The following is a 12,867-nucleotide window of genomic DNA, read 5'->3' on the forward strand; positions in this document are numbered from 1 at the left end:
CTTCCTGCTAGCTCGTCTCATGCATGATGTCCTGCCGTATTTTATCGCTAATGTCGTGCAAGAGTAAACCGATGTAAACAGAACACTAGCTCACTTCATTCCACTTTGTAGAATGTCGTGTGACAAGAACAACACAAAGTAGATGAAGCCGTACTTGTTTGGCTTCAGAGAAATTGGCGCATTCTACGAAAAACCGGCCGGTGCAAGGGAGTGCCCCCTCGGCAATCTTAGAGCGCCTGGTTGCCAGAGATGAACCCAAGGGTTTAGTCGTGACAAATCACCGGATATACGGGGTGCTTATACGCAAACGGCCTTCTTGGGTTTCTTTTGTGCGCACATTTAGGATTTCCCTTCGTGCTTTCAGTAAGTAAAGTTATGATGTTTTATGCCCGGCTGGGCAAACCTTGGGCGAACTCTCAATGCAAATAAGTAAACTAAGCTTTTTATACTCTGGATTGTTTTTCCAGTAATTAGCATGAAAGTCTGCCGGCACTCAGATATTCGGCTCTGGTAATGCGAAATATGCATAGCAAACAAACCAGCCATGTGTACACTCAGAGTAATATCACTCTCGTGCTCCTCAACCGAAAGTTGCTGACCCTGTCCGTTCTCCCACTGCAGAGGGGAAATTTTCTGATCGCTTCACATGCTGCATCCAAGCCGGTAAAGAGTGATAGCTTACCATTCCGTGGCTAAACAACATAGTTATATGTGTATTTGTCGGGAAAGTCACTGACACCATGCCCTATATTTAACTTTATAAAAATTACAACAACAAAGATCTTTTTTTCAGTACACTGAGAGAACGCGCTCAGTAAATTTTCGAGCCACGTAACAGCTATCACACAAAAATGAATATTTAAAAGCCTGGTTTCATTTAATAAAAGTCACGCAATTTTCTCTCTCACGTAGTGGAAGTTTGACGCCAGCAAATTCCCAGAATAGTGAAAACCAACTGCTCTTAGTATATGGGAAATATAAAAGTTGTCAACCTATCAAGCTTAAAGCGCAAACAGCACATTTCGCATTCCGAATACTAACGTAGGCCCTGGCTTCTACGTATGATCGCAAAGTTAAAATATGCGGCTGTTGGCGCATTGCATGTTTCCAACCATGATCCTGTGGTTGGACACGTTAAGCACATACAAGTGAATGGCCCGTTCTGTAGAAAGTGCTGTGAGCGCGCACTCGCAAACCTGTCCTCTGAATAGACTTGGACAGAAGTTCGAGTGTACAGATGGTTACTCTAGCATGGTGGTACTCAACATGTTTTTACTCTACACGTGTGTAAAATGCCAGGTCACAGTAATATGTAACTCTAGCGTCACTGGGGCTTGGTTTCGATAGCCCGTAGGTATTAACGCTAAGAAGCATGACCCGATTATTGTTAGGCATCATTCTTTCGCTGTCATAAGGATAACGAATAGCGCCAGTGGCAAAAGCAACCAAGGAAAAGAACTTCTGAGAAGTTTAAGAATTGTATTCGTAAAACGCCCTCTTCCGCTTTCTCAGATCCGCAACATCCTCAGTGCGTGAATATGCGCGGAAAAAAGTTTTACGCTGAAGGTGAATGGTGCCGTCATCCAACAGCCTAACTTGAATAATTCTGAAATAGCATGTGCAAGACTATAGTTCGCCGACGCAGCGGTGAGTGCACATAGACGCTGCTGCGATAGGCTAACACGTTAATGCTCTGCTGCCATGGTTGCTGTACGTAGTTTTTTTTGTCCTTGCTTCGTACTTTTCCGCAGTACCAAGCAACCACTGATGCGCGCACGTGATCTCGTTAATTTGGCTGTACGAGTGCATGCAAATTAGTTTTCAGCTGCGCAGGCCCTCAACACAAGGGTACGCATCGTTTGCGCGCGCAAGACATGGTTCCTTCAATGAGAGATATATTCGCTTATCGTGGCCAACTTATACGCTCAACACTTGCTTAAAGGACCTAAGTTTGGGCGTGCTTGGTATGGTACAGCAGCCAGAAAAATACATGCACTGCAAACATAGAGCTTCACGTATAGGCGAACTGAAGGAGCAGGAAACCAGAATTGTCTTTCCGCACATGAAGTAAGATTACGCGTGGGAGCAAAGACAGGACGACAGGATACATCCTAGCGGGAAAGAACACATACTTTGCACCTTCTTGTGCATGCCCATCTATCTATCTATCTATCTATCTATCTATCTATCTATCTATCTATCTATCTATCCAACCGTCCGTCCCTCCGTCCGTCCGTCCGTCCATCCGTCCGTCAGTCCGTCCGTCCGTCCGTCCGTCCGTCCATCCGTCCGTCCGTCCGTCCATCCATCCATCCATCCATCCATCCATCCATCCATCCATCCATCCATCCATCCATCCATCCATCCATCCATCCATCCATCTATCTATCTATCTATATATCTATCTATTTATCTATCTATCCATCTATCTATCTATCTATCTATCTATCTATCTATCTATCTATCTATCTATCTATCTATCTATCTATCTATCTATCTATCTATCTATCTATCTATCTATCTATCTATCTATCTATCTATCTATCTATCTATCTATCTAGACGCCTACAACATTTAGCTCTCCTGGCCGTTTCGATAATGGTATTGATACCAAACTTGGTATGGCATAACGTGACTGTATGAAGACTATATATGACTAGTCATAGCATAAAAATTATGATACGTATGTCAAGATTATATGGCGAACACAAGCGACAGACCCTATTATGCAAATTATGACACGCGTGTCATGTGAAAGATGACTACATGCCACACTCATGATGCGCTCGCGGTGGTCTCGCTAGCATTACATATTTCAAATTTGTTATTACGGTACATGAATGAATGACGAAGGTATGTGGCTGGTGCAAACATGATAATCATGAGATGCCGTGTCATGTAACAACATGACTACATGCCACGCTCATGTTGCGCTGGTGGCCATTTCGCTAGCTTCACTCATACCAAGTGTGGCAATATAGGACGTGAATGGATGACGAAGGTATGATACTGGTGCGAACATGCTAAACATGAGATTCGTGTCATGTAACAACATGACTACTGTTGTATTTGTTTCGTTTGTAACGCCAGCAAAACCAGCTGCGCGCGCCTAGAGAGAGAGAGAGAGATAAATAGAGAGGAAAGGCAGGGAGGTTAACCAAGCTTGGCTCGGTTGGCTACCCTACACTTGGGGTGGGGGAAAAGGGGAATAATAGAACGAAAAGAGACAGAAAAGAAGCGCGCGCCTAAGTTACAACAGTGGCGACGAGCCCGGAAACCACCCATGCTGCCGTGAAAGTTGAAGCCGACGGCCTGCCGCAACAAGTACCGGCGACCATGACCAGCCTCCAGCTTCCAGTGTTCGACGACACAAGAGATAAGTGGAAACCATACCTTGTTCGGGCTGAAGCGTATTTTGAGGCAAATGCCATTACTGACTCCAAAAGGCAGAGAGCACTTCTGGTGGCAGCACTCAGCACGCAGACTGTGCAAGTGCTAGCGGGGCTAATTGCACCTCGGACGCCGAATTCCCTTACTTACGCCGAAGCGGTCGCGGCATTAAATGACTATTACGATCCCAAGCGTCACGAGATAGCAGAAAGCTACAAGTTTTTCACACGTTGCCAACAAGAAGGGGAGTCGGTGCACGCATTCCTAGTCGAAATACGGCGCATAGCAGACAATTGCAACTTCGGAAGTGCGCTGAACCGGATGTTGAGGGACAGGATTGTTTGCGGCGTACGCTCAACTAGCTTGCGCAAGCAGTTACTGGCACATAAAGATTTAACCCTCGAAGAGGCTGAATCAATGTCCATTGCAGCCGAAGCAACCGACAGCGATGTAAAAGATATGAGTGCAGAGCCGCCGACTGTGCTAAAAATGCAAGCCCATCATCGCTCGCCCTCTCGAGGTAATCACACACTAGGCGCGTCGCATGACTGCGGCCGATGTGGAAGCACGAAGCACGACGATAACGCCTGCCGCTGGGTTAACGCACGCTGCTATCACTGTGGGCGGCGCGGTCATTTGGCAAAGAAATGCTACAGTGCTCCAACTGATGCAAAGGTGGGAAGGCGGGCAGCGAGTGTAAAGGCACTGACAGTTGAAAGCGCGTCTAGCAACGACGACTTGAATAGCGCACACGTTTGGACGTTGATTTCGGGACGAAAAAACGGTTTGGAACCACCCATACGCCGCACGTTTCGATGGGGCAACGTAGACCTTGCCATGGAAGTGGATACGGGTTCCCCGGTGTGCGTCGTATCGCGCCAAGTGTACGATCGACACCACGCACAGTGGCCGCACTTACAACCACCACGAATCAAGCTGTCATGTTACGCGGGACAGCTTCCGGTGTTGGGGGAACTCGAACTCCAAGTGAAGTATAAAAGTGTATCTGTGCCTTGCCCGCTCATCGTGCTTGACTGTGCAGGACCCAGCCTATGTGGCCGCGACCTCATTGCTTTGCTTAGCAAGACGGGCGTTCACATTGGAGACCTGACTGCGCCGGACCCTACAGCAAGCGCCGAGCCAAGCGACCCTAGGCTGAACCGACTGCTCGGCGAGTTCGAGGATGTTTTCTCAACAGACCTTGGGCTAATCAAGGGTCCTCCAGCCAGCCTAAAACTCAAGGAGACAGCGGCACCGAAATTCTGTAAGCCCAGATCTCTTCCTTACGCCCTCCGCGATAAGTTCTCTCGTGAAATTGATCGGCTGGTGTCACTTGGTGTTCTAGCGCCCGTGAAACATGCAGAATGGGCTACACCTATTGTGGTCGTTTTGAAAAAGGACGGGAGCGTGAGGATATGTGGTGACTTTAAGGCTACCCTTAATCCGGCATGTGAGGTGGAGCATTACCCTCTTCCGGTGATAGAGGACATGTTCGCGAGCTTAAACGGAGGCGAATATTTCAGCATCTTGTATTTAAAAGATGCATACAATCAGGTGCCCCTTGACGAAGCGTCCAGCGGGCTGTGCGTCATTAACACGCACCGAGGGCTGTTCCGGTATAACAGACTTCCGTTTGGAATAGCTTCTGCACCGGCCATTTTTCAAAGAAAGATGGATGCAGTACTCGGCGGGCTGTCGGGTGTTCAAGCCTACCTTGACGACGTGCTAGTGTCAGAAGGCAAGAGTGATAACGGACAGCAGCTCAAGAGAGTGTTGGAGCGGTTCCGAGAGCACGGCGTTAAACTTAGGATTGACAAATGCAAGCTTCGGCAACCTTCTGTGACTTACCTTGGCCATCGTATAGATCGACAAGGTCTCCACCCCATTGAAAAGAACGTAGACGCCAGCATGCAAGCCCCGCGCCCGCGTAACGTTAGCGAATTGCGCTCGTTCCTTGGCATGCTCACATTCTACGCACGTTTCCTGCCTAACATGTCGACTGTGCTCAGCCCCTTGTATCAGCTCATGGAAAAACGAGCCCGTTGGGAATGGCGGGAACCGCAGCAGTCAGCGTTCGAGAAAGCGAAAGAAATGTTGAAGAATGCGCAGCTTCTCGTTCATTTTGATCCCAACAGGGAACTGAAGCTAGAATGTGATGCTTCCCCGTATGGCGTGGGTGCTGTTCTGTTTCACTCGGTGGGAAATGAGCACAGACCAATCGGTTTTCGCTCCAGAACGTTAACAAAAGCGGAGCGAAACTACTCTCAGCTGGAGCGAGAAGCCTTGGCACTGATTTTTGGCGTTTCTCGGTTTCGTGACTACCTCCTAGGTCGGCAATTCACCCTGGTAACCGACCATCAGCCACTGCTGGGACTGCTCAAGCCTGACCGCCAAACGCCGCCGATGGCCGCCGCGCGCATTCAACGGTGGGCACTGTTCCTAGGAGGCTACCAGTACAAGCTACAGTACGTTCCGGGGAAACAACTACTGACAGCAGATGCCCTCAGCAGACTACCAGCCCCGGCGGCAGCGGAACCAGTAGCCGAAGGGGAGCCTCCAGAGTACGTCCTGTCGTTGGAGGCCCTGGACGAAGGTATAGTGACGACGCACGAGTTGCAGGAGCTCACTGCCAAGGACTCGTTGTTAGCCCGTGTGGCGGAATACATCTTGCATGGCTGGCCTCGAACAACAAGGGGAATGGTGCCCGACTAGCTGCCCTTTTTTGATCGCAAAATGGAGCTGTCGATGGCTCACCGGCTAATCTATTGGGGGCAACAGGGTCGTCATACCACGGAAGGCGCAGGAAAGGATGTTGCAGCTGCTACATGAAACACACCAAGGCTCCTCGTCAATGAAAGCGGTGGCACGGTCACTGTTTTGGTGGCCAGGGATGGACAGGGAGATTCAGGAATTGTCGGCGCAGTGTGTAAGCTCGGTAGAAAACCTGCCCATGCCTGCGGCAGCACCACCGGTGAGTTGGCCGAAAACGGCCGAGAGGTGGTCCCGAATCCACATCGATTTTGCGGGCCCAATAGTCGGCAAAATGATACTTGTGGTGGTAGATGATCACACAAAGTGGATTGAAGCAATACCTATGATGCATGCGAACACAGCGGGTACTATTCACTGCTTACGAAGTCTGTTTTGTCGGTTCGGAGTGCCACGCACAATCGTGTCCGATAATGGCACGCAGTTTACGAGCCAGGAGTTCGCCACGTTTATAGCAAGAAATAATATTGTGCACTTGCGTACAGCGCCTTTCCATCCTCAGTCGAATGGAGCAGCGGAAAGAGCAGTGCGAACTCTTAAGGATGGCTTGCGGAAAATGCAAGATGGCTCACTAGAAGATAACATCATGCGCCTGCTATTCCATTACAGGAGGACCCCGCAAAAGGAAGGAAAGTCACCCTCGGAGATGCTTCTCGGTTACCAGCTGCGGTCCCGTCTTGACAGCTGCCTGCCGCCAAGGGATGAGAACTGGTCGCCGGGTGCTGACGATTGCACCATCTCGCCAGGAAGCAGCGTCTACGTGCGCAACTACGGTGCCGGTAAAAGATGGACGCCTGGACGCGTAAAAGCTGCGTCGGGGGCGAGAATGATAGCAGTGGACACACCAAGAGGGTTAGTGCAGCGTCATATCGACCAAGTCCGCCGCCGCCGCGAATCGACGCCGGAGTCTGCAACTGCGGGGACGACGGAAGGCGCGGACGCTGAAGCTGAACCTGCCAGCGTGACTGCTCCTGTCCCGTCTCCTGCGTTGCAACGCACGTCCAGGCTGAATGAGCAAGAGCGAAGCCCAGAGCTACCGGCCGCGGATGGTCGGAGTGAGTTTTCCCCACCAGCTGCTACGGAACCTCCAGTCGCTACGGACGATCCCTCGCCTGAGGTGGTCCCGCAGCAGCCAACGCTGAGGCGATCGACAAGAGTTAGGAACCCGGTACAACGGTTCCACTTTTAAGAGGAAAGAAATGTTGTATTTGTTTCGTTTGTAACGCCAGCAAAACCAGCTGCGCGCGCACCATTTCGTTTGGGCCCTGTGCGCCTTCATTCTCCCTTTCCCCCCTCCCTTCACCCTCTCCTAATGCCAATGTATATAACCGCGCTGCGGACAATAAACGCTGTTCGTTGACTGCCCGACCATCGTCCTTGCTGCTTCGCTGCGCGCGCCTAAGTTACAACAACTACATGCTACGCTCATGATGTGCTCGCGGCTCTTTCGCTATCTTCGCATGTACCAAATTCGGTATTACGCAACGTGAACGTACGAGATAGATAAATGAAACATCCAAACATCATAATCAAGACATGCGTGTCATGTAACAACATGACTACATGCCACATTCATGATGCCCTCACGGGCGTTTTGACAGCTTCACATATGCCAAATTTGGTATTACGTGACGCTAATGGAAGATGAAGGTAGGTGACTGGTGCAAACATGATTATCATGAGATGATTCCCGTGTGAGAACATGACTACATGTCACTGTCAAGGCGCCAATACATTTCGACATGACTCAGTGCACGTGCTCACCGGCATTCATATCGTCGCTTCACGCCAGCGTTGTCACGCCAGGCGCCGTACCTGCCATATACTGGCAGACGCGTGCTGCGCTGCGTTGCTTTGACGCATGCGTGTTTCAGCGCGTCCGGTGTCCCTCCGTCACGAAAAGAGGGAGACGCCGTGTTGTCTGGGTAACGCATCGGCACGAAATGCAGCATGTCGCATTTCGCAACGCTTGCCGTCGGGCTGCGCCGACGGACGGTGGTCGCGTTTGGCGTCAGACTATAGAGTGCTCGCGTTCTGCCAACGTATTGTCACTCTGCCCATCGTACGCGCGCGTCAACGCTACATTGGAATATATTGGGCCGTTCATGATGCGCTCGCAGCCGTTTTGCTAGCTCTACGTATACCAAATTGGGTGTCACGTGACGTCAATGAATGATGAAATATATGACTGGTGCAAACATGATAATTCTGACACGCATGTCATGTAAGAACATGACAACATACCAAACTCATAGCATGCTCGCGAGCGTTTCGCTAGCCGCACATATACTAAATTTGGTATCTCGTGACGGTAATAAATTACAACGGTGAACGGCACATCCAAGCATGATAATCATGACACGAAAGTCATGTGCGGCATCATTTACCTCCACCTTGTAACGTTGTGCTGATTTTAAAGTGACATATCAACCTTTGTCATTCGTCCTTCACATATAATCGATTCTTACTGTACGGGGGATCTGCCAATTTTTTTCCGTCATTGCGTTTGTCAATGTTGTTGTGAAAGTCACCTTTGAGGATGTTGCATATTATATTGACGGCAACGAGCGCCACTGTCATCATCATCTCCAGTGGGCGAAGCGGCAGCGCACCAGCAACTATGCTGAATAAGCGCGTCTTTTCCCTTGTACAGATGCTGGCCGCCATTTTGTCTTGCCTTATACCGGCACTCGATCTGAATTTCTGCCCAGCCGACGTTTCTCGCACCTTACCTGGCAATGAACACGGCAATTCGACCTTCCGGAACTACTGTAGTTCCACCAAACAGCCCAGTGCCTCACGTGCACTTGCGAGCCATGCCTTAATCTCCCCTCACGTGACGTCATCCGGCCCAGGACATATAATTTCACCACCACCTCTGCACATCTTATGTCGACGAGGCGGCAGAGTGCCTGCAACTATGCTGAACATGCACGTCTGTTTCCTTGTACAGGTCTGTTATTTTTGTGGCGCTAAGTGTTTCCGAAGAATGATCCATTTTTCGTCCTACTGTCTTGCCCACAGAAGTTAAAATGTGCACATTGTAGTCTCTACGGTCGTTGTGTTCTTTTGTTTTTGATGTGCTGTTAATGTGTGGTGACGTTGGGCGAAACTCAGGGCGTAACAATGATAGGATATCACGCCAATTCTGCAACTCAATAGTATACCCTCAAAATGATCATAAATTACTAGTAAACCTTGTTCAACGCCTCCTTTATTTCTTTCAATGCCAGTGCAAACGCTCGCTTATGTACAGGAGCCGTTGGTATGTCTTAGTTCTGGGAGTGGTCGTGATGTGGGGCTATATGAGTGGTCACGCTGCTTATGTGCCATCTGCTTCCAAGCGCTTTCCCCCGGAGATGTGATAGACGTGTGTCCTTCTCCAATACCATGCGTGTGTCAGATTTGTTCCTTCTTACTCCTTCTTTGTGGCTGGAAGCAATGCCGCCGCCACCTCACAGCGCTAGTTGTGCAGTGGCGCCAACGTGACGCGTCCTCATTGAATGCCCGCATAGCGCCACGAACAGTGACACGCTATCTGAAAACACCGTATCAGCTACAGAGCCGACGTGACCGCCAACATTGTGATAACGAGAAATGCAAGACACCGCCCCACGGATCTGTCCAGGACTGAACGAAAAATAACTTAATATTATTCCCGTCGTGAAGCACTGCATAAAGCGCTTTCTTCCCTTTGATGGCAAAGCACAGGCAAATGCTAGGTCATGGGCGAGAGCAGGTGTCACACCGGTCCCGTTAAATAGGGAGGCGATCGCCGGGCTAATTCTAAGAGCCGAAGTATCGCCCCCCCCGAACCGCACCACGAAAGCGTGGACAATTTAGGAGTGGTCCTTATTGGCGCGCCAGCAGACGCCGGCTGTGGCCCAAAGACCAAGTCAGAGCCGAGAGTTGATAAACAAACAAAATTATATTCTCAATAATGGCAGATCAGAAAAACAATACACCAATATGTTCACTCCACAATAGCTGAGTACAATATGTCACCAATCAATCAACACACTACACAGTACAATTAGCCACACTCGAACAACGGACACAGACAACAGTACACACTACAATGCAGTCGCATGCATTGAACAACCAAGACCCTTAAAGACTAAAGAGATAGAAAACCTATTCAGTCCAAAGTCCTTGGAACCAAAGTCTGAATGATACTCTTCCGAGAATCACTCACTCAAAGTCCAGCGTTGTTGCCGTTCCGCTGTCCCGAAGTTTCTCTTCCAGGAAACCTCGCGTCTTCAATTGGCCACTCTCCAAGCTTCAAACTTCTTCGCCGGAAACACGTCGGCTTCACACACGCAGCTGTTGCCCCAGGTCTTCGCTCGATAGCGGTAAACACATGCTCTTGCCGGTAGCTCGAGCCTTCACCCACAGGTGGAAATCCTCTTCTTCTCCCGCTTTGTCTCTACGGAAAAAACCTTCGCCGACTACTCGGCGGAATCCCTACGCGCTCTGGCGCTAACTTCCGTCTCCTCCTGCTCTCTCGTCTCGGCCGCTCGATTAAATACCTTCCGCGCGACATTCCAGAGAGTTCTCGTCATTTCGTCGGCGCGATACGCAGCGAAGGCTGCAGAGAGGCAAGACGGTTCGAATGCCCTCCGCGTCGGATGACTCAACTCGGTCTGACCACGCCTATTTCTTTCTGGAACTTTCTAGCGCTTGCCCGGCCGCCGCTGTGGGGTGAGGAGGTTCATCGGCGAAGCCACGCTTCTGAGAGGAGAGGCGTCGCGCGCCCGGGGAGCCTTGGACGCTTGTTTTCTCTCTTTTTTTTCGTTGACCTCGCCGCGTCTCTCCGGCGCGTTATCGCAAGAATTTGGCGGCGCGCCCGTTTTTAGCGCTCGTTCTGTGACACTGCCCCCCACTTTAAGAATATTATCTCATAATATTCAAAACCACACAAACGAGCGCGAACAGTCACCACACACTCTGAAAGACTGTAACACAAACCGTCGCTCATGACACTTCACATTCGCAATAGATCGCTCAATACAATCTTACATTGTAGTTCAATTCCACAACACATGAAATATAGCCACAGGTACATGACTACAACCCTTCATCACTCATTCCAAACAACACAAACGTACAAAGTTCTCTCATTACAACAATTATACAACACTATACATCACATCACAGCACAGACACTTCAACACTTGTGACACAGGATAAAACAACATTAACACAACATATGGCACTCAGAACTGCCAAACACATTCTGATTCGACTTCAGCACTTATCCTGTGTATTTCGTTTGCGCCTTTCTTGCGGTGCTCGCTCGATTTCTTCTTGTGTTTCCTTGTTCTTTTTCGGCGAGCCTTTTCCAACGACGATATCTGAGGCGGCGTCTCAGCCATCGTTGTCACCTCCGACACCGTTAACGCGTCATAACGTTCAACGGGTCCTGTCAGTTTATTTACCAGCTTGTTCATGTCACGGCATTGGGCCTGGCTGGCCGACTCCGCCATTTTTACACTCACGGTCGGTTGGGGTCGTGCCGACGTATGTCCAGCTGCGCACCCCGTGAACTCATTCAACTCGATCATCTTCTCATTCGCTGTCTCTTGCGCCGCGCCTTCACCTTGGGCTCTAGTGAGATCCGTCACGGAATGCTCCTCCACTGTATCTCGTGGTCGCTGGGTTGGCGAAGGCTCTATCTTAGGGTCTTCCCCCAAACATTCCGGATCATTCGGTCCTCGCGCCCCGTCGATGTTTCCGATGACAAGGTCGTAAAGGGGGGTAGTCATACATGGAGCGGTAACCTTCCCGCTGAAGTACGGGGTTTCCACCTCAATCTCTGCTTCGGGAAGCATCCGAACTGTACGGTCGATTAAGCAAACCGGTTTCGTTTTGCCTGTTAACTCACTTTCCCGTACCAAATCTCTCCGCGCGATAACAGTGGAGCTGCCGGTATCTCTTAACACGGTAATCTTTTTGTCCGCGACTTTTCCAGGCAGCGTTGGCATTCCCTTCGATACACCGGTTGGCTGTTTTGACATTACAGCACCCACAATAGGATTTTTTTCCCCATTTTTCAATTCTACGAATCCATCGGTGACGGCATTATCACCGGATTTCGGTGCCGCTTGCACACAGGATACCTGGTGAGTTTGACTCGCTCCGTTTCGGCATGCGTCTGCTTTGTGCCCAGTTTTTCCACACTTGAAACATTTTACAACCGTAGGGCTCGTAAAGATCGTTCGACAGTTTTTCGCGCGATGACCCACTCGGTTACACAGAAAACATCGCGGAATGTTCTCTGGTGCACGCTTCTTTTCTTCGGGAGCCAATTTCTTCGAATCATCGGGACAATCCTTCTTGACCTTGGCCAAATTAGTTCCACCTTGCGCTTCCAAGAATTGATCAGCTAATTCAAGCATTCCTTCAAGTGACTCAGCCTTCCTCTCCTTCAAGTACAGCGACAGGCTTGGGTGGCAACTAGTAAGAAATTGTTCTCTAATTAGGAGCTCTCTAATTTCATCGTACTCCTGCGCTGTCCCTGAAAGTTCAATCCATCTGTCGAAATAATGGCAAAGTCGGGCGGCGTACTACGTAGCCGTCTCACCATCCGCTGGCTTTCCTGTCCGAAATCTGTCCCGGAAACCTTCTACAGTAAATCTAAATCGCTTCAGCAAAGCAGCTTTCACCTTTGCGTAGTTGGCTGCATCGGTCGGCGTCAGCCTTCCGTAC

The 12,867-nt window shown here is 49.8% G+C and overlaps 2 protein-coding genes across 3 annotated transcripts in view; both read left to right on the forward strand.

Annotated features, from left to right (window-relative positions):
• LOC142780923 (uncharacterized) overlaps positions 1-12,867 on the forward strand; it is a 326,656-nt gene that overhangs the window by 164,611 nt on the left and 149,178 nt on the right. The window lies entirely within an intron of this gene.
• LOC142780907 (uncharacterized) lies at positions 3,602-6,156 on the forward strand. Its single transcript, XM_075882174.1, has 2 exons — positions 3,602-4,654; positions 5,720-6,156. The coding sequence occupies exons 1-2, from the start codon at positions 3,712-3,714 to the stop codon at positions 6,100-6,102; spliced, it is 1,326 nt and encodes a 441-aa protein (XP_075738289.1). The 5' UTR covers positions 3,602-3,711; the 3' UTR covers positions 6,103-6,156.

The sequence above is a fragment of the Rhipicephalus microplus genome, chromosome 2 (genome assembly GCF_043290135.1).
Source record: "Rhipicephalus microplus isolate Deutch F79 chromosome 2, USDA_Rmic, whole genome shotgun sequence".
Classification (NCBI taxonomy): Eukaryota; Metazoa; Arthropoda; class Arachnida; order Ixodida; family Ixodidae; genus Rhipicephalus; species Rhipicephalus microplus.

Excerpts from the sequence above, each read along its gene's own strand:
- LOC142780907 (XM_075882174.1), top strand. The coding sequence starts at position 3,712 with ATGTTGAGGGACAGGATTGTTTGCGGCGTACGCTCAACTAGCTTGCGC. Across the intron at positions 4,655-5,719 it reads GACAGCGGCACCGAAATTCT|GTCGGCAATTCACCCTGGTA; the intron begins GTAAGCCCAGAT and ends ACTACCTCCTAG.